The 22,482-nt window shown below is 43.5% G+C and overlaps 1 protein-coding gene across 1 annotated transcript in view; it reads right to left on the bottom strand.

Annotated features, from left to right (window-relative positions):
* PTPRU (protein tyrosine phosphatase receptor type U) overlaps positions 1 to 22,482 on the bottom strand; it is a 128,559-nt gene that overhangs the window by 63,444 nt on the left and 42,633 nt on the right. Inside the window, exons 3-11 of the mRNA XM_044667962.1 lie at positions 20,709 to 20,980; positions 19,745 to 19,826; positions 19,481 to 19,596; positions 19,058 to 19,232; positions 18,468 to 18,761; positions 16,703 to 17,011; positions 5,011 to 5,120; positions 4,458 to 4,659; positions 2,639 to 2,741 (exon numbers count right to left, since the gene is read on the bottom strand). Coding sequence (XP_044523897.1) covers positions 2,639 to 2,741; positions 4,458 to 4,659; positions 5,011 to 5,120; positions 16,703 to 17,011; positions 18,468 to 18,761; positions 19,058 to 19,232; positions 19,481 to 19,596; positions 19,745 to 19,826; positions 20,709 to 20,980 — 1,663 coding nt within the window. The remainder of the gene's footprint in view (positions 1 to 2,638; positions 2,742 to 4,457; positions 4,660 to 5,010; positions 5,121 to 16,702; positions 17,012 to 18,467; positions 18,762 to 19,057; positions 19,233 to 19,480; positions 19,597 to 19,744; positions 19,827 to 20,708; positions 20,981 to 22,482) is intronic.

The raw sequence follows: 22,482 nt of genomic DNA, 5'->3' as shown, positions 1-22,482 counted from the left end.
CATGTATATGTGTCTGTGTGTGTATGTGTAATTATGGAAGCAACCCTCTTAATTTAAAAAATCCACAAACCTAACCCTCTATCACAGGTTGGGGGCAGTAAAAGGATAAAAGGGAAGAGTCTTCCTCACTGATCAAAAATGAATCAGCCACCCAAGATCCTCTCCCAGGTATGGGTGCATCTCCACCTCAAGGCTCGGCACCCATTTCAGACACAATTCCAACACACAATTCCTAACCTTCCACCTCCTATATTCTCTGTCCACCTCCACCCTTTCAGCTACTGTAGACTAAAGAAGAGGGGCTAGAGGGCAAAGAAAGAAATTAGAGAAAAACAATACATTCTCCCAAAATGGGCAATGTTCAGTAACTGGTGTGTCTACACTGTCTGGGGCCCCTAAGTCGTCAGTGTCCTCCATGTCCAACATACAGAGTAACCAGAACCCACTAGTCAACATCCCCAGTGACCAATACACTCAGTGATTGGTCCCTGCCATGATCAACATGCAAAGCAACCAGTCTTCATTCCATTCCAACAACTAACCCTTCTATTGCCAATATGCAGTGACCAGCATAGTTAGTGACTAGTATCCACAGGGACCTAGTATCCACCATGTCCTCATTGACTAACACTCTCACTGGCCAGTGTCCCATATTGACCAACATCCTTGATGATTAACACTCTCAATAACCAGTATCTTCAATTACTAATATCCCTATTGACCAATGTTCTTAGTAATCAGGATTCTCAAAGATCAAAGTCTATAGTACCCCATGTACTCAATGACCAGAAACCCCAATGTTCAGCTTCCTCAAGGACCAAGGTCTTCAGCAGCCCATCCTTAGTAGCCAATGTCCTCAATGCATTTATAGTAGCCAGCATCCTTAGTAATGAATATCCAGTGACAAAAGTCCAAGGAAATAATATCTCCAATGCTAATCTATTGACTAACATCTTTGCAAACCATGAATCCATAGTGATCAGAATGAACAAGACCCACAGTGATGAACACCCTCGGTAACTAGTATTGACAGTGGCCACATGATGACCACTATTCCCAATGACCAACTAACTCAGTGAGCTACATCTTCGATGGCTAACGTTTACAGTGACCAATGGCCTTAGTAACCAAAGTTCACAGTTATCGATGGTCACCAGGATCCATAGTAACCAATATTATCAGTAGTCAATGCCCTCATGATGTCCACAGTGACCAAAGTCAAAGTCCAGGGGACTAGCATCCTCAGTGACTAGTGCTGAGAGAAAAATAGAAATTGAAAGACCCCACCAATCACCTCCTGAAAGAGATCTCAAAAGGAAAAACTCCCAGGTCTATTATTGTCAAATTGCAGAATTCCTAGGCCAAGGAGAAAATACTGCAAGCAGTCAAGAAAGAAATAATTCAATATCATGGAGCCACAGTCAGAATTACACAAGACATAGTAACTTCTACATTAAAAGACCAGAGGACTTAGAATATGAGAGTCAATGACTAGTGTCGATAGTGACCAACATTCTTGGTGCCCAGAGTCTACAGTGAACATGACTACTTTTCATAGGAGTAAATATGATCAGTGATTAGTATTGATAATAACCAGAGTCCACAGAAACCAATATCCTCAGTGATCAATATCCATAGTATCTACAGTGACCAACATCTTTGGAATCCAGGATCCATAGTGAACAATATGACCATATGTTTAATATCCTCAGTGACTAGTATCAACAGTAACCAATATCCTTAATGACCAGTATTCTTAAGAGCCACTATCCTTAGTGACCAGTATCCATATTACTCAAAACCTCAGAGACCAGGGTCCACAGTGACTGGGACGCATAAAATCAACACTGGAACCAAATGAAAGCACATCGACTAAAACTTCCTGAGGAGAAATTACATGCCCATTCCCCAACCCCTACCATATTTCCTGCCAAGGCCATAGGCCAACAGGAAATAATCCCTTCTCCCTGGATCCAGCCCATTGCCCCCAGAGGAAGAAAGAGCTGGGATGAAAATGGAGTTGGGGACATGAAAAGGAATGAAGGAAGCTAGTTTTATACAAAGGAGAAGAATGTCAATTGAAGCACTATTCTTCACTTTCTTTCCTCCATGAATTTTTCTCTAGAGTAAACAATATGTATCTTGTTTCACAACATGACCAACAGGGAAATATGTATTATATAATAATATATGTAAGGTCATATAACCTGCCTTCTAGGGGAGGGGAAAGGGGAGAAGGGTAAAAAATCAATTTTGGGGCCTAGCCAATGTAAGAATGTATCTCTTGGATAAACATATTTATTATAATTTATTACATATTTAAAACAAATCATATATATTATCATATAAAATATAACATATAATTACATGACATTTATTTAATGTCTGATATAATACATTATAATATAATATACAATATTATCATTACATATTATATTGATATATATTTTTAAAAGATAATTCACCTACCTCCCCAAAAAAAGAGCAGAACTGAGAAAAAATATTATCAGGTCAAAAGGACAAAATGAGAGAAAAAGCAAATAGGCAGAAGGAGACTTGAGAGAGAAAAGGTACCCCTCTCGCACCCACTCATCCCCAACACCATTCACTCCAGATCCTCCCCAATGAGCTGCCTTACCTGATGGGGGCCCCACGTCCCTGTGCTGGCCTCAGCAGAACTGTGATGGTACTCTCTGACTCTCCCAATGGGGACGGCATGTCCCCATAGTCAAAGCTTGGAGCTGAGAAGGGAAAGATGTCAGGGGAAATGTGTGAGGTCATTTAGAGCATCCTGAAATCCAGACTTCATAATCATTGTGCTCTAGAGTCCTATGTTCATGATCTCTCTGTTTCCTTAATACCCAAGTCTCCTGAGCCCTCCTATCCCTAGCCTCCCAGACCTCTCAATCTTTAACCTCCATGATTCTTTAATCCTCAGCCCTCCTCATCCCTAGAACCCCATCTTTCCTGATTAGATCATTTCCAGCCTCCATAAACATTTAGTCCTTACTTTCCCTGATCCCTTGGTCTCAGCCTCCTTTACCTCTTTGTCCTTAACATATATAACCACTTAGCAGCCACGCTCACCCCTCCTGCCTTTAGCTTCCTTCATCCTTCAGTCTCCTCCTAAATATCCAACCTTCCTGATTCCACCTATCACCTTGACCCCTCTACTCTTTCAGTCCCTAACCTCCCAAACACCCCAGTTCCCAGCCTCCCTCATCCTTCATGGTCCAGTTCCCCACCTACATGTTTTGACCTCCAACCTCCATGATCCTTTAATATCCAATTTTCTGGAATTCTCCCAGATCCTCCATTTCCTCTCTGAACTTGCAGTCCCTAGGCTTTATATCCTTTGGTCTCCAATTTCTATGATCTTTCTAGACCCATGATCCCTCCATTTTCCTGACCCTTCACTGATTCAGCATTCCTAATACTTCAGTCCCTAATCTCTGTCATCTTTCTGTCTTTTACCTTTCTGACCCCTGAATATCCAATCTTCCCCATTCCCTTAGTTCCCAGCCTTCCTGGCCACTCCCACCTCTAGCTTCCCTGTCCTCTGCTTCTCTAGCACTTATCTCTTTCCTTCACCTTCCTAACTCTTCTGGAAAGTATCAAAAGGACCAGAAGACAGGGTCCAGATCGGTGATTTCATGGTATAGGGAATTTTAGGTGAAAACACTCCCTACCAATGCAGTTTAACACTTTCTCTGAAATACATAATCTTAGAGGTTTGCCTAGAATTCTGAGACTTTAAGTGATAGAAGTCACCTAGCCTATGTTAGAGGTAGGAATTGAACCCAGATCTTCCAGGCTTCAGGTTCGGTTCTCTGCTGTCCCTCTGCATTGGAAGGCCTAATTAGGAGACTTCCTCAAACCCCCAAAGGCTTGCCAATTTGCCTGCACCAAAGAAATGTACATTGGGCTGTGTCCTTCTATTGCATATTTTTCTAAAGTGTATAGTTGGACACCTTGTAAAAAGTCATTAAAAATAATGCACTATTTGAAAATTATTTATACATATATAGATTATATACATACATACACACATATGTCACACTGAACAAAAAAAAAACCCCAGAACACAAGCACTGACCAACCCTCCAGGTAGGAGGGACAGCGCTCTCCCCAACAACATTTTTTCAGAAACCAGGAAAGGTAGGTCAACAATGGAACCAAAAATGTCCTGAGGCCCTGGACACTCCCCCAATGACTTGTTTTGAGGAGGGCAACTCCCTCATCTCCAAGGGTGTCTCCATGAATCCTCATCAAAACATCCAGGGCCCACTTCTCTACCACCCACTCCTCCAACCAGTGATGCTCCCCCCCATCCCTGACAGCCTTCCATCAGGCTCCCCTAGGTGATATTCCATGACAAGGTACATCCCAGAGGATCAGCCTTCTCCACCCTGGGGCCTAGGCTGTGGGGAAGAAGGAGAGAGAAGGTGGTTGCTCACCAGAGATGTTGGTGGTGATCTCAGTGAGTGCCGTCTGGCCAAAGCCCTTGCCGGTTCTTGCCCTCACAGAAAACAGGTATGTGGTACCCGGATGCAGGTTGGAGAACACATGGTAGGTCTCATTTCGGAGCTTGGAGACTGTGCGCCTGGGGCCAGGCACATTCACTGCAGGGTCTGATGACTCAATGCTCTGATAGCTAATCTGGAAACGGGCCAAAAGAGGAAAAGAGCCACAGAGACAAGGGTGTCACTGTTGGGAACCACCGGGATTTAGTAGGAAGACAGAACACTAAGCCCTGATAACAAGAGCTTTGGGGGTGGCCTCCCCAATTATCTGTCTCCCTTCTTCCCAAAATCTAAACAATTCCTGCCTCTCACCTCTCTTTCCCCAAAGAATCCTAGAATCAGTAGATATTTTAGAAGACAGCTTCTCTTCCTTTTGTTCCTCCCACCATCTACTCCTCTTCTCCCTGCCAAAGCTTCTAGTCAATACTTGTGGGCCTGGATTTGGCCAGTGGGCCCTAGACACAAAGTCTCAAGGAGATATATCTACCTCATATTGGGTGATCAGGCCATTGGGTTCCAAGGGCTCTTCCCACTTCAGAAATATCATATCCTCCAAAGGGGTGAAGGTCAGTGACTCTGCTGAGATGCCTCCAGGAACTACAAGAGAAACCCCACCCCAAAGTTTAATTAGCCCAGCTATGATCAGGAGGAATAGAGGTCCGATGAGACGAGGAATTTTCTGACAACAAAGGAGATGAAACTCTTGTAGATGAATTGGGAGATTCCCTTCCTCAAAAATTTGTTAAAACAGGAGAGGCTCTACTCAACCAATAGCATTTATTAAATTAATCACTTCTATATGCCAAGGCACTAAGAACATAAAGACAAAATAAAATATCAAAGAGCTTTTAAGCTAATGGGCAAGACAACAAATACATCTAGAAATACATGTTACCTAAATAAATACAAGGTAGTTTAGGAGGGTGGACATGAGTGGTTTGGAATATCAAGAAAGACTTCATAAAGATGGTTCTTGAGGTTGACTGGTTTTGTTTCTTTTTGTCTTTAAACAACTCTTACCTTCCACCTTAGAGTTAATACTAACTATTGTTCCCAAGGTAGAAGAATGGTAAGGGTTAGGCAGTTGGGATTAGGTGACTTGCCCAGGGTCACCCAGCTAGGAAGTATCTGAGGCCAGAAAAGTTCAGGCCTGGTTCTCTATCCACTGAGCCAACTTGCTGCCCCTTTTTGAGCTTCATTATAAAGGAAGAGAAAGACTCTAAGAAAAGGAAGGAGTGTACTCCAGGCATGGGATTCAGCCAGGGCAAAGATGGAGTTTGAGGTGTGAGGAAACAATTGGAAATGCTTTGGGAATAGTCCTGGGACAATATAGGAAGGCGAAGGGACAAACTGGGTATTTAAAGGAGAAAATTTCCAGGTAGAAAAATTGGAGCAGAATGAGGTAAGGGGCCACCACGAAGGTTAAGGAGTCCCAGAAGAAAAGACTACTCAGCTTCCTGCATCTCATCAGAGAAGTGATGAGTAAGGCATACACTATCAAACAAGGCTACCATGTTGATTTGTTTTACTTAACTATTCTTCTTGGTTATAAGGGAAGGAGGAGTCTTTGGGAAGTAAGACAAATGGGGGCAGGGAGAACACTGGGCAGGGAGAATCCTTCAAAAAGGATTTTTTTAACTATTTTAAAATTAAAAATTAAATTAAAAAATTTTAAACCGAATTTTTTAAAATCCTTTAAAAAAAAACCCTTTAAAAAGAACAGAATGCTAAAGGCAGTAAAAAGTTTAAAGCCCCCGTGGTCCAGTGCTCCCATTGTATAGTGGAGGGGAAAAAGTCCCAAACAAGATCACAGCTAGTGGCAAAACTAGAACCCAAGTCTCTTAACCATATAGCATGGAATCTTTTTATAAAGAATGTTTTGCTTAATGTTTATGTTCTACATGCAACTCTACTCCCCCTGGTCTGGAGGGATTTTCTTTGTGAGGAATCAAATCTTATGGGAAATAGAACCCCCAGAGGATAGTGACCCACTGGGGCTTCATCCTAAAACCATGTCCCAAGCTCAAAAAATACCTGGCCATGGAACTTGCCCCTTCCAGTGACCTGTGTATAAGCATTAGATCCTAAATCTAGAACTGAAAGAGACTTTAGAGGACGCTGAATCCAACCCTCTCATTTTTGCCGATTGAGACACAAAAGCCCAGAGGTTAAGTAATGAGCTCAGATTCTGAGGCAGGATTTGAACCCAGGTCTCTGATTTCAAGTCCATCACTTTATATTCTATGCCACACTGTATATGAAATGACACAGAGTGGAAAAAAGCAAAGCCAGGGGGATCACATACACAAAAACAACAGCAATACGTTGCCCTTCCAAGCATGGTGGCTTCCTTACCACCCAACCCAGATTGAAGAATTGCTGGAATTCCCAGCAGCCTGGGGAGAGAGGAGGCCTGGCTTTCTGGGCTCACCCTGTGCCTTTCTGGCTTAAAGAGCAGATGCTGACCTTAGCTAGACACCATCCCAGCATCCACGCAACCTAGGAACACTCTCCAATTAATTGTCCTAATCATTAGGCTGCTAACAAGGCTCCCCCAGGGGAAAACTTCAAACTGGGATTGATCCACTCTAGTTGGGCATGGATTTTATTCTCAGGCTGGGGAGCAGAGGAGAGGAGGGAGCTATTTAGGGGGCCCAGACAGTCAATTACTCTTTAGGAAATACTGATGAATAATTGTCAGAGTCAAATACAAAGACCTATGATGTTCATGGGCACGGATCTCCTCTCAGCCTCCAAGAGTTTATAATTCATTTATGAAGTGGGGATGTGCCTGGCAGCTACAGAAAAATAGCTCCCCAAATTGCCCAACCATTTACACCTTTCGGGTTGGTGATACCACAACTATGACCGTACACCCTAAGAGGGAGGGGAAGGACTCACATGCACAAAAATATTTATAGCTGCTCTTTTTGTGGTGGCAAAGAACTGGAAACTAAGAGAGTAGCCATTGATTGGAGAATGGCTGGACACAGAAATGTGATGGAACACTTGTGCTCTAAGAAATGATGAAGAAAATGGTTTCAGAGAAACCTGAGAAGACATATGAACTGATGCAGAGGGAAGTGAGCAGAAAGAGGATAATTTACACAATAATGACAATATTGTAAAGACAATAAAAATTTAAGAACTCTGATCAAGACAATGACCAGCCACAGTTCCAGAGGAGCTTTAGGGACAAGAGCTACCCATCTCCTGACAGAGGGGTGATGGACTCAGGGTGGAATGGTTTTGGACACAGCCAGCAGAGGAATTTGTCTTGCTTGCCTATGCACATTTGTTACCAGGATTTTTCTTTTTCTTTTTTTTCCCCTTTCAATAGCTGGGGAGGTTGGGAAAGGGGGAGAGAAAATAAATACTCAAAAGAACTGGAAATAAAGTAAATGCCCACAGATTGAAGAATGGCAAAACAAAATGTGGAACATGAACGGCATGGAATATTTAAGAGGCAGCTGGTGGTCCATGGATAGAGCTCTGGGCCTGGAGTCAGGAACACTTGAATTGAAATCTAGCCTCAGACATTTCCTAGCTGTGTGTGCACTCCTAGGCAAGTCACTTACCCTCTCTTTGCCTCAGTTTCCTCAACAGTAAAAAGAGGTCATAATAGCACCTATCTTCCAGAGCTGTTGTGAGGATCAAATGAGATAATATTTCAGAAGAGCTTGGCACTGTTCCTGGCATATAACAAGCACTTAATAAATGCTAAATCCCTTCTCTTATAAGAAACAAAGAACATTATGAAGAGAGAAGCGTGGAAAGATGATACAGAATAAAGTAAGCAGAGCCAAAAAAACAATATACATAATGACTAAAACAATGGAAACGGAAGGAACAACTGTAAAACAAGTAAAAATTAACGTTACGGAATTACAACGAACAAGCCTGGTCCCAAAGAAAGGATGAGAGAAGACACCTGCCCCTCTTCCTTTGCAGAGGTCCGGGGAGGGGGGAGTGTCCGGGGATATGGAATACCACATATATTTTCAGAATTTTTTATGCATTGATTGGTTTTGCTGATTTTTTTTCTCCCTCATTTTCTTTTAAAAGTATTCTTGCTGATTTTTTTTTAGCTGCACAGGATGACTCTTTGGGAGGGGGAACATAAAAAGGGAAGGATAAAGAGAAAACTTGGGTTGAAAGCAAAAGCATGAAAACAATATCAATAATATTTTACTTTTTAAAAGTTTGTTCACTGAAAACTATTTTTTAAAGAGAATTGCATAGAAGAGCTAGAAATCCAGTGGCTGGATTTACTTCTTACTGACTATGGAACCTCCAGGAAAATAAAGAAATGAATAAATACACAGATAAATGAATGAATAGATAGATAGATAGATAGATGCATAAAGAATGAATGAATAAAAAAGAAAATAACATTTATATAGCACCTACTGCATGCCAGGCACTATACTAGATGCTTTACAAATGCTTTCTCTCTTGATCCTCACAACAACCCTGGGAGGTCCATGATATTATTATCTCCATTTTAAAATTGGAGAAACTGAGGCAAAGAGGTTAAGACTTGCCCAGAGTCATACAGTTAGTAAGAGTCTGAGGTCAGATTTGAATTCAAGTTTTCCTGTCTCCAGTCCAGAATTCTATCCACTATATCCCCCAGTCTTGAGCCTAAAACAGACAGAAGGGGGATCAGCCCCAGGCTGAGGCAGGAGCCCCCTGGGATCTGCCCATCACAGCCTCTCCAGGGATTAGCCTATAACCTCTGAAAAAAAGGCAAGAGGCAGGAGAATTGCAGGTGCCTGTGCTATGTCTGCAGCTTCTGCTCCTGCTTGGTGTCATCTGGAGCCTGGAAGATCCCAAAAACAACCTCCATGATGGAGAAAGAGCTGGGTAGGACTCCAAAAGGCCAAATCTGGACTCCCCCATGCCCTGTCTTCCTTTTATCTAAGGAGTCTCTGGATATATTAGAAGTATTAAAAAAAGCATCTCAAGAGGAGAGAGCAAGACTTTCATTTTCCCTCAATTTCTAACTCCTCTTAGGATTATACACTTAGAACTGGAAGGGAGCTAAGAGATGATTGTTAGAATATAAGCTTCTTGGGGCACCTAGGTAGCACAGGCCTGGAGTCAGAAGAACCTGGGTTCAAATCTGGCCTCAGATACTTCCTAGCTATGTAATTCTGGGCAAGTAATTTAACCCCAGTTACCTAGTTGATGCTCTTCTCTCTTAGAATTGATCATAAAACAGAAGGTAAAAGTTAAAAAAATAAAAATAAAAAAAGAACGTAAGCTCCGTGAGGACAAGAGCTATTTCATCTTTCTCTTTGTAGTCCCAGCACCCAGCATGGTACCTGGTACATAGTCAGTACTTAGTCAAGTTTTTAAAATAATATTTTAGGAGACAGCTAGGTGGATTAGTGGATTAAGCCTAAAGATGGGAGTCCCTGTGTTCAAATTTGACTTCAGACGCTTCCTATCTATATGACTTTGGGCAAGTCACTTAACTCCATTGCCTTGCCTTCTGCCTTGCAACCAAAACACAGAACCAATTCTAAGATGAAATGTAAGGGTTGTTTGTTTGTTTGTTTGTTTTTAATAAATAAATGAAATATTACCCCTAAGTGATGTGAAAAAATATTTCAAACTTTTTCTTAAAGTTTGAGCCACATCCTCACCTTCCCTTCCTCCCTTCCCATCCTCATTCCCTAAGATGGCAAGCAATCTGTTATAGATTTTACATGTGTAATAGTGTAAAACATATTTCCATATTAGTCATTTTGTGAAAGAGAACTGAAACAAACAAAAGCAAATAAAGTGAAACCTAGTACCTCTCAGACTGCATTGTTAGTCAATTCTTGATGATTGATTAATATAGTATTACCATCTCATTTTACAGATGGGGAAATTAAAGCCAATAGAGGATGTGACTTATCCAAAGTCACACTTGCAAAGGTCAGAATTTGAACCCAGGTCCTCAAATTCCAAATTCAGTTCTCTTTCCACTACAATGACTGCTGTGCTTCTTATCACCCTTGCTAATTCCTATTCTTGACCCCTCAATACTCCTACCCCTCCCGTCTCAATGCCAACCAAGAGGGGAAAATGAGGTTGCAAAAAATGCCCAGATTCATATAAAATTCCAAAAGATCTTCAATTCACAATTGTGGAAAGTGTAAGTGGGTTGTAGTTTTATTTTTCAGTGTGGAAGAGGGGGACAGGGGTTATTGTCAGCCTGGCAGGGAGAGAGGAGAATAACACCCATCAAAAGAAGGCTGGCATAGTGGGTAGAACCCTGTTCACATGAAGAACAGGAAGCACCTGGAAGCACCAACCCAGAATTTGATGAGAAAGGCTAGGATAACAACAGCCTAGAAGCAGAAAAGAGACAAAAAACGGGCCAAAGATTCAGTAGGGAGAGTCAGGTGCTAGGGCAGCATGCAGGAAGCTGGGCTGGCCAGCTTAGGGCTATTATGGAATAAAGGTCCTTGTGCTCTGAAGTTCTGAATCTAACCTCTAGGTTTGTCTTGCTTCCCTCTCTCTTCAACTGCAGCTAATAAAGTCTCTTTGAAAAGTCCTCATAAAGGATTCTGGAAATAGAGTACTGTATAGGCTACACAGGTATTCCTTCTACATCATGGGGGCAATCTGGAAAATCCACATAAAAATTTTTGGCCCTCCTTTCATTCGAAAGAAGAAATCTGAATTTTTATTTTTTATTTTATGGGGGCACTTACAGCATTTTATTGTAAAATTTGGGTTAAATATTTGGTCATAGGGTCTATATATAGGTAAATGTTAAGTAAAAATACTGTATAAAATTTTTAAAAATATGAAATAAATATGAAAAAAATTTTAATGAAATAAATTTGAGGAAAATACTGAACGTACTGCAGGTATAACAAAAGACATTTTAAAAAATAATATGACAGTATACATTATACATTTATGAGTTACTAAGCTTTTTTTAAAACCCTTACCTTCTGTTAGCATCAATACTAAGAATTGCTTCCAAGGCAGAAGAGTGATATTAACTGATTTGCCCAGGTCACAAAGCAAGGAAGTATCTGAGGTCAGATTTGAACCCAGATCCTCCCAATTCCAGGCCTGGTGCTCTATCCACTATGCTATATCTAGCTTCCTTCTTTCTTTCTTTTTTTTCATTATTACAAAGGAAGAGAGCTGTACTGGTAATTGTATAACAATCAGATTCTCTAAAGGCAACATATATACATATATCATATACATATTTATGCATGTACACACACCTTTTTAAGTTTAATCTATACCATCTACACTTTTTAAAGTCCAATCAATAAGACAATAAATCTCATCCTAGTAGTGATCAATTTCTGAGGCATGAATGCTCCAGCTGAACATTTGGGAAATGAGTTCAAGTCGGCCCCAGTACTCCCCTAGATGGTCCCAAAGAAGAGGAGACAAGAGGGATCTATCTGAAAATGAAGATGATGTAAAAAACAAAAGAAGCAAAGTCACACTTGTTTTAAAGAAAGAAAAGCAAATTTAAATTACACATCCAACAATGTGACCAGTAGGCTCAGTGGATAGAGTGCTAGCCTTGTTTAAATCCTGCCTCAGATACTGAATGGTCCTGGGTAAGTTACTCAACCTCTTTATGCCTCAGCCTCCTCATATATAAAGTAAAGAAGTTGGGCTCAGCAGGCTCTAATTGATCCTGTCTACATCTTGCTTATATGTAGCTGTTGTATGCTAACTCTCACATTTGACTATAAGCTCTTTGAGGGTAAGGAATGTCTTTTTCCTTTCTTTGTATCCCAGTGAGTACTTAGCACAAAACCCAGCACATAGTAAGTACTTAATAAATTCTTGTTGACTGATTGACTCTAGGGTAACTTCTCATTCAAAGTCTATGACCTATGGTTTCTGTTCTTGAAGGGTCGCACAGTATTATGAGTACAATGTTGCAGACCAATGACAATATTACTGTAATTGAGAAAGACCAAATCAATCTGGACACTAGTATTTTTTTGTAAGTGAAAAAAGAAAGTCCCATCTTAGTCTGAAATGCACAAAGGAGAAGAAAGAGAAATCCAGACTAGAATCAAGAGAAAAGAGAAGGAAGGAGAGTGAGCCACCCAGGAACCTGGGACAGATGGTGAAAGCAGGAGAGGGCTAGAATAGTGGACCACCCTCAGCTATTCAAGGAACAGATTCAGGAGAGACTGGGGAGAAATGGAAGAAAAGGAGCTTCTCAGTGGAGTTGTGTCTAGGATAATAAATAATAAGAGAGAGAGAGAGAGATTGAGAGAGGGGTACACATATGCACAAATATATGTCTTTATTATAGTAATATATGTGTATATGTATATGTATCTGTCTACTCTGGATTCTTCTTGAATATACTATTAGACAGATAGATATGAATGGATGGATGGATGGATAAATAGATAGATAGATGGATAGATAGATAGACAGATGGATGGATGGATGGATAGATAGTTAGATAGATAGATAGATAGATAGATAGATAGATAGATAGATAGATAGATATGGATAGACAGATAGAGATGGATGGATGGATAGACAGATGAATAGATATTTCCTCCCCCTATTAAAAGGTGAGCTCTTTGAGGGCAGTGATTGTTTTTTTTTTCCTCTGTATCCTCAGAACTTCCTTAGGATAGTACCAGGGTCATGGTAAGCATTTAATAAATTCTTATTGATGGAGTAATTGATTCAAGGCCAATCTTTTAAAAGAAGGTTTTATTGATGTCTTTTGGTTTTTATGTCAGTCATTTCCAGACATCATTTCTTTATAGGATATATGACAATATAAGAGGTTTTATGGTAACCTAAAGGCCATGATAAACTAAAGACCATGGGCTAATAAATAATAGCTAACATTCACAGAGCTTTTAAGGATTGCAAAGCACTTTATATATGCAGTTATCGTTTGACCCTCACAACAACCAAGTGAGATAGAAGCTATCATTATCCCTGTTTTACTGAGACCTCTCTCAGGGACTTGCTCAAGATCACATAGCTAGTTAGTGTCTGAGGCAGGATTTGAATTCAGGTTTTCAGCATTCCATCCATCCTCTAAGGCACCTATTGACCTCTACAAGGGCCATAGATATGATAAAGATATGGGGTAATATAATGATTTCATAACTCCAATAGCCTAAAGGCTACACTTGAATGTTTAAGAAGAGGACCTGCAACTGAGCCCAGGAGTCCTTCATTCCAGACCCCTTCTTAAACCAATCATTTTTCAGTTCACTTTACTCCATGGCTGTCTCCTCAACAGTCATATACCAGCCCCCTACCCCAATTCTTCCCCTCCCTCCCTTTGCTTTCTAGTTCTAAAGCCATAATCCAATCAATACTGCTATTACTATTTGAAAGAGTGTTTCAATCTAGTGTCCTCTAGCAGTGCTCCACTTTCACCAACCCTGTAACTTTCCAAACCAAAATACCCTTCGTGTGTGTGTGTGTGTGTGTGTGTGTGTGTGTGCATCTGCCCCTATTTAAATGCAAGCAAACCACTTGAGGACTTGAGAACAGGGACTGTCTCACTTTTTTACCTGTATCAGAGGAAGCACCTAACAATTTTTTCCATTCATTTATTCTCAGCCTCAGTTTCCTTATCTGTAAACATATGGCTAGGTACCAACTAGATAGCACAATGGACAGAGTACTGGATCTGAATTCAGGAAGATTAATCTTCCTGAATTCAGATCCAGCCTCAGACACTTATTAACTGTGTGGTCCTAGGCAAGATATTTAATCCCATTTGCTTCAGTTTCCTCTCCTGTAAAATGAGCTGGAGAAGGAAATAGCCAACCGCTCCAGTATATTTGCCATGAAAACCCCAAATGGGGTCCCAAAGAGTCAGGCACAACTGAAAAAACAACTGAACAATAACAACTAAATAGAGGTAATAATACCTTCCCTTATGCCTTACAGACATCAGTTGAGAGTTTTAAGCAAAGGCTGGATGACCACTCCTTGGGTAGAGGGGATGCTATTAGACTATAAGCCCCCTGAGGGCAGGGACTCATTTGCTTTTGTCTTTGTATTCAACAGAGGTTAACACTGGATCTGGTTCATAGTAAAGCTTCATAAATGTCAATTGACTGTTCAGTTGTTTAGATCTGGGCTGGACTGGTGGCCTTTGAAGTTCTTTACCATGCTGGAATTCTCTGATGCCTTTGCCCCCTTGGCACTCCCCTAGACAGTACAGGATGAACTGTGTTTTGTAGCTTGGCTTAGCTTCCTTAGAGTTATGTGAACATGAGCAAGACACAATCTCTCTGAGCCTCGGTTTCCCCCTCTATAAAATAAGAATAAGAATATTTGAACTATATACTCAGCAGAGTCGCCATGAGGCAGATGCTTAATAAGACCCATAAAGCACTATCAAAATGTTAGCTTTTATTCATTATTTGTATTATCTGCTTGCCCAAGTGGATGGTAAGTTGCAAAGAGGAAGAGCAGTGATTGGGTCTTCCTTTCAATTCAACTTGACAAATGTGAATTAAGGACCTACTGTGTACACCCCAGTGTGCTAATTCCAGGGAAAACACAAGCAGGAGTGAAATGGTTCATGTCCTCAAAAAACTTATACTCTCCTGGAGGTTGTAACACAACAAATACAACACAAGAGTAAATGCAAAGCACTGGTCAATGGAGGAGGCATGGATATCTAAAAGCTTTGTGGAAGAGGTAGCACCTAGGCTGAGCCTTGAAGCAACATAAAGATTTTAAGAGGCAGTGATGAGGAGGGAGTGGGTTCCAGGTGTGGGTAAAGGGTTATGCAAATGTACAGAAGCTGGAGATGAAAGATCAAATTCAGAGAACTAGTCCATTGTGATGGAGAACTATGTGAAATAAATTAGAAAAGTAAGTGAGGAGGGGCAGCACCAAGCCTAGAGATGGGAAGCCCTGGGTTCAAATCTGTCCTGAGATACTTCCTAGCTGCGTGATCTTGGGCAAGTCACTTAACCCCAACTGCCTAGCAGTTACTGCTCTTCTGCCTTAGAAGTAATATTAATATCAATTATGAAGCAGGAGGCAAGGGTTTGACATTTGGTTTTGTTTTTTAAAAGAAAGAAAAGCAAGTGGGAGCCAGGGTACAAAGAGACTTTAGTGCCAGGCTGAGAAATTATATTTCATCCTAGAGACAATCAGAAGCCATAGAAGGGGCTTAAGCAGAGTAGTATCATTGTCAGATGACTTTAGAAATTCAACAAACATACAATAATTCCAACAAACATTTGCTAAGTAGCCAGCAAAGCACTGTGTGGAAGATAGATTAAACAGGAAAGAGACCAGAATCAGCAAAGTCGTTACAATAATCCAGAAGAGATGGGATGAACAAAAGTGGAAGCTGTGAAAATGGACGGAAAGGAATGCAAGTTATATGCTTATTTTTGCCCCTCTTGAGGTATCAAACATAATACTAAGACACAGAGCAGGTCAGTACCCAAAACCCCATTGATTAGTGACAGAATTAGCAAAGAATTACAGTAACTTCTTTAAACTTTGCAGAATTTCCCTCAGCATCTAGTGCAATGCTTTGTAAACAGAAAACATTTAATATGTCAGCATTATGTCAGTCATGCCACAGGCATGAGACACTCTGCTATGTATCCTCAGTCAAGCCAATCTGCCAATGAGTGTTTATTAAGTGCTTACCCTGTTCCAGGCACTGTGTTAAGCTCTGGAGATGCAAAGAAAAGTAAACACATGTAGATACAGGTCTGCTTAGAGCAGGAAATCAGAAGTACCTTGGAGAGTTACAAGACCACAAATGGGCACATCCTTCACCTCCTGTGAGCTGTAAGCTGGCTCTCAAATGCCCTGCTGCTGACCAGTTTAATACTGAGTCCTAGCTCTTTTTATTAACCCCTTCCCTTCAGTCATAGATTCAATACTAAGGTTCCAAAGCAGAAGAGCAGTAAGGACTAGGCAGTGGAGGTTAAGTGACTTGGCCGGCGTGACACAGCTAAGAAGTATCTGAGGTCATATTTGAACCCAAGACCTCCTGTCTCCAAGCCTGGTGCTCTATCAACCATCCACTGAGCCACCTAGCTGCCCCTGAGTCCTAGCTCTTTGACTCCTCCTCAACCACGGCCAGACAATCAATTTTTGACCCAAAGTACATCATCAAACAACACTTCCACCAATACCCTGGAAGGTCCCTTCAAGCACTGGAGTCTTACCATCTTCATCAGTCTGGAAAATGACCTCCTTGCCCTCTTTCCTTCCCTCAGGGTTGGCCAGGATGAGCCGTACGTGGATGTTCCTGTAGGGCAGCAGGTTTTTGATGGTATAGCGGTTGGTGCCTCGTTCCATCTTCACGCATTCCCGAAAGGTCTGGTTGTGGCTGTTGCCCACAGTGTAACGGTAGCACAAGGACACAGTGTAGGTGTGGCATCGGGTGACATTGTAGCCAAGAGGTTCCCACTGTAGGGTTAGCTGGCGAGACTGGATCTCAGAGAAGGCGAGACCCTTGGGAGCTTTCATGGGCTCTGAGGGACAGAGAGGGAGCCAAAGGGCAGGGGGAAATTAAGGAAGAGAAAGGGGGAGAAAGGGGGTTGAGCTAATCAGCCAGAAGAAAATAATAAAAAGATGCATCCCTCAGAAGCTGAGAAACCACCTTGAACACAGCACTTCCCCCAGGGTCAGATTAAGGTGGGAAGATCAATCAGAATCACTTTAAAAGAATTGTTTCCATTTCCTATAGCATACTCCATGGTCTTACCATTGCCATGGAGAACGCCCCAGGCTCTCTAAAGCTATGCTAGCCAAACACAAGTTCTGCCAGAACCAGCCAAAATGGGAAGATTTTAAACACACTTCTGATGACAATCAATGTCCAATGATCAACCCAGCTGAAGGCAAATGGTGTTCATCACAAGAACCTTGGCCAGCAGCAAATATTGGTGGGAAGGGATTGATCCCAACAACTCATGAAGACCATAGTATCAGCCTTTTTTAACCCTTACCTTCTGTCTTAGAATCAGAACTAAGTATTAGTTCCAAGGCAGAAGAACATTAGGGGCTAGGCAATTGGGGTTAAGTGACTTGCCCAAAGTCACCCATCTAGAAAATGTCTGAGGCCATATTTGAACCCAAGACCTCCCATCTCTAAGCCTAGCTCTCTAACCACTGAACCACCTAACTGCCCCCTTAGAATAGATTCTAAGACAGAAGAGCAGCAAGAACTAGGCAATTGGGCTTAAATGATTTGCTAGGGAGTGTCTAAGACCATATTTGAACCCAGGTCATCCCAACTCTGGAACTGGCACTCTAGCCACTGTGTTACCTAGCTGCTCCACAAAGACCATTTTTAAAAATAGGAAATGATGCTCATCTACACCATAGAGTGCCCACACCTTTGAATCTTCTGTAAGTATTAAGAAAAATCTCATTAATTTCAAATTCCTCTGATCACTCCTAACAAAGCATCAATAAATGGAGTCCTGTAAGGATCCACTTTGAGGAATAAACAAGTCTATTTGTAATTAGCACACTAACTATCTGCAAGCAAATAGTACTGCTAAAGTTCAGGATTGGTACAAATCTCTGCCACACTTTTCTCCCCAATCTGGATAAATATGAATAAGCCCTGAATACATTCTATACATGGTGTTATTTTTCAGTGCATCCTTTTTGTCCCCCTTTCAAAATGCTCTCACTTTCATAATGCCATCTATCTACAAGGGCAACACATAATCAGGTCAATAGGATACTTTAAAAGAGTTTTTCTCCTGAATAAGAAAGTATCCCCTTTGCAATCTTGTTGGGATCAACAGAGCCCAGGACACTGGATTTGGAGTCAGGAGATCTGGGTTCAGATTTCACCCACTCCTTGTGAGACTGGAAAAATCATCTAAAATCTTTGAGCCTCAATCCCTCATCCGCAAATGGCTTTCACCAGTTCAGGTCTGGGATGCAGCCCGCCCCCTTCCCAGGGTCACCCACCTGCACATTTGGTCCTGCTGACAAGGGCAGGGCCAGGCTTTCCAGTGCCCCCTTCACCAGGCCGGGTGAGCAGCACGCTGATCTCATATTCGGTGTCGGGATCCAGATGCCACAGTTTGTAGGTCTGCATGCTGACTGCGTGTACCTCAGCCCATGGGCCCCGAGACATGCGATATTCAATCTCCTTGCGCACAATGGGGCCATCCCCAATGATGGAGTTGGTGTTGAGCTGAATGATGAGGTAGGTGGAGCCAGCCCGGAGCAGCTGGGGAGGTGCGATGGGTGTGGGGGGCTCTGGGGGACAGGAGGAGGTAGGCAGGAAAGGGCAATGTGGAAGAAACCACAGCCACCGCTTAGCCTCATTCAATACTCTAGAATCCCTAAGGGGATCTGGGTGGGGAAGGAGGGGAACTTAGCCCAGAAGGGAACCAAGGGGAACTGAGAAGATGCCCTTTGACTCTGACGCCCTCCCCCCAGTCATACCCTAGCCCACCCAGAGACTGTCCTCTAGACCTGCCTCTCCCAGATCCTTTGGTCTGACCTAAATCCCCCAGGTCCCACACCCTGATTCACCCCAGTGGTTCACTGACCCTTAACAATGAGCTCTGCAAAGTTGGAGACTCCTGCCCCCCGTGGGGCCTGGGACACGCAGCGATAGAGGTCCTGTTCCCCCCTCCCTACTTCAGGCAGCTGGAATGTGGCCAGGAAGCGACGATGACTGATGTGCTTCACAGAGGCAGCAGGGACCATCAAACCACCTTGGCGCTGGGGGAGATGAAGAATAAGTCTGGAGACTACCCTGCCACCCTGCCCACCCAGAGCCTGGACCACCAGAAGGAAGAAGAATTAGCTAGGAGACCTGTCTACCAGGGATGGAGAGAATAAGCCTCTGGGCAACCACTCTGAGAGGAGGAAGGAGAACCCCAGGCCCACCGAGGAGAGGAAGAAGGAGCTGCCCAGTGGTGGGGCAGAGTGCTAAGAAGAAGGGCAGAGCAACCAGGGAAGCCTCTCACCTGCAACAGAAACTGCTCAGCCTCCGAGGCCCGGCCAGCCGCCATGCACTGGAAGGTGGCATTCTGACCTGCATTGACCTCCACATCACCCAGCCGGGAGAAGTGAGGAGCCTTTGCTGGAGAAGGCAGGGGCATGGACACAAGGCAGTGAGGACGGGGTACATGGGTGGAATAGAAGAGTCAGGCACCCCTCCCTCCCTCAAAGGCCTGAATCCCACCCCCACTCCAGCAGCCCCTCCAGGAATGATGGACAGTGGCGCTCACCACATGGGTAGCTGAAGAGCAGAATGTCATCCAGGCCCATGTAGCCTCGTCGGTCAGTGGAGATGACAGCCTCAAAGAGCACCTGGGACAACAGGGACCCGGACACCAAGCTCATTGTCTAGGCTTCTGTCCATCCCCAGAGATCAAAATCTCTCCCCACCCAAGCCCACCATCAAGAATGTAATAATCTGCCCACCATGTGTCAGGTACAACTCCGGGTGCTAGGGATACGAGTGCAAAGAATAAAAACAACTCTTTTGTTTTCTAAACAAAGCTCAATTCATTCCCTCCCTTTCTCCTAAAGCTTTCAGCTCCTTCCCCAATCACTAGAGCCACACATGCATTCATTCATTCACTTGGCAAACAGGTAAGCACAGAGCACCCTGTTGGGATTTGGGAGGCTGTAAGTGAAACTCTTCCCTCAAGGAGTGGAGAATCTTGTACCTTACGATGGCCCTCCCTGGTCTCAGGCCCAGCCCTTCTCCTCCTATGCCTACCCCAAATGCATTTTGTCTGCTCTGGAACCCCAAGGAGCCTGGCCCGCCACAGCCCTGCCTCCCATCCACCCCACTTACAAGCCAGCACTGAGCAGCCAATGGCCTTTCCTCACCCAGGGCAGGTACAACTCGGTGACTGAAGGCCAAGGACATAGGAAGTCTTTTGGGGGACAGTGAACTTTCCCCAAAGACCAGAGAGTCATTGGCCAGATGAGACCCAAGACCTGCCCAAGACCACCCGGCAATAAATAACAGAGCTACAATTTGAACCCACCATCCCAGATTTTTCTACCACCTTGCACCGAAAGGCACCATCTTGTTCCTCAGCCATAGACTCTACTCCCAATTAAGGACTCTACGCTCTCCCTCAATCAGACTGAGCCCCAACCTCAGCCATAGACTGCCCAAATGCTAGACGGGCAAAGCCTCAGCTCTGGCCACAGACATGATAGCCGAGACCAGCTCACCTGGTACTCATTGGGCCAGAAGGTGCTGACTGCCAGCTCAGCCTGGTGCCACTGACGGCCATGAGAGCCAGACATGTTCCAGACGGCGCTGCCCAAGGGGCCTCCGTTGACTCGTACGTAGACTCCGAGGGTTCCAGGGCTGTGCCCATCACGGCTATAGAGGAAGTAGCTGAACTGTAAGCAGTGGGTGTCATTCTCACTCAGGCTCTGGAAGACCACATGGGCCCGCTGACCAGGAGCATGCTGGGAGGAGTTGACCATCAGGTACGAACCTAGAATGAGAAGAATTCAGAGGTGAAATGGGAGTGGGGGGTGGCAGGGCAATGGCAGGGGGAGGGAGAGAAGGAACTCTGTAAATAAGCATAGAGGACAAATATTATAAGCATCTACATTGTGCCAGGCACTGTGCTGAGTACTGGGGAGCTAAGGAGGCTTCAGGGAAATGGGGATTAGGGAGCCAAAGAGGAGAAACAAAGAAGGTCTGGAGGAAGCTGGGGAAGAAGGAGTCAAGGGGATAATGTTGAGAAGAATGAGACAGGAACTAAAGGATTTCTGTATATTTTGGCAATAAATCATGAGGTCCTCAATTTAAACTGGGAGAGATGTAAGAGATTACTAGTATTTGCATAATAGCTAGCACTTACATTCCACCTTAAGGTTTATAACATGCCATACTCGGCATTATTTCATTTGCTTTGATCCTGAAGACCCTGTGAGAGAAATATTATTATCCTAATTTTACAAATGGGGAAACCGAGGCAGAGCACTTAATGACTTGACCAATGTCACACAGATGGTAATTGAGGAGGGATTTGAACCCAGGACTATATCCACAGCTCCCCCTAATCCAACTCCCCCATTTGGCTCAGAGTTTCAGAGGCTAGCCAAAGTCACACAGAGTATAAGTGGCAGGACTGGGATTCCATCCTAGGCCTTTCTATTCCCAGCCCAGCACTCTTTCTACTGTCCAGAGCCTCCTCTCAACTTCCAGCTATCCATGGAAGTCTCTTAACTTGGAATCACCTGGAGCAGGTGATTTCTGCTCTGGCAAGGTCAGATCCAAGCAACCCTGCAGGCTGTGGGCTGAGCATCCTGTTCCCTCTAGAGGATGAAAAGAGAGATCCTTCCTGGAGAGAGGGACTGGCCCACTCCTCTAGGATATGGCCCTCAGGGCTAAAATGAGGTCAACAAGGGAGACTCCAGCAGGACCCAGGGTAGGGGCAATGATCTGATGACAAGGAGCTCCTTGGAGGGAAGCCAGAGGGGAGCAGGAGGTGAGTGGTGGCTGAGGAAGCCACCCAGGCAGGGAGATGTGAGTGGCAAGAGGCCAAAAGTCAGAGCTATCCCAGTTGACTCCTGGGTTTGGAAGACATCCAACAAAAACTCATTTTCATCTCAGGCCCTATACCTCCGGAGTCCAGGGCTCTCCTGAGACACCCTTGGAAGGGAATTTCATTCATCTCTCCAAGATCAGGACTCCAGAGTCAGGAGGGAAGTGGGCAGGGCTTAGAGATCACTTTTTTTGTTCTCTCTCTCTCTCTGTTTCTCTCTCTCTCTCTCTCTCTCTCTCTCTCTCTCTCTCTCTCTCTCTCTCTCTTTCTCTCCCTCTCTCTTCCTCTCTCTTTCTCTCCCTCCCTTACTTTCCATCTTATACTGTGGATTGATTCCAATGCAGAAGCACAATAAAGGCTAGACAATAGGGATTAAGTGACTTGCCCAAGATTGCCCAGTTAGGAAGGGTCTGAGGTCAGATTCGAGTTCAGAACCTCCTATT

The sequence above is a fragment of the Gracilinanus agilis genome, chromosome 3, assembly GCF_016433145.1.
Source record: "Gracilinanus agilis isolate LMUSP501 chromosome 3, AgileGrace, whole genome shotgun sequence".
Classification (NCBI taxonomy): domain Eukaryota; kingdom Metazoa; phylum Chordata; class Mammalia; order Didelphimorphia; family Didelphidae; genus Gracilinanus; species Gracilinanus agilis.
The sequence above is the reverse complement of the archived record's forward strand: the minus strand, read 5'-3'. Positions and strand labels throughout refer to the sequence as shown.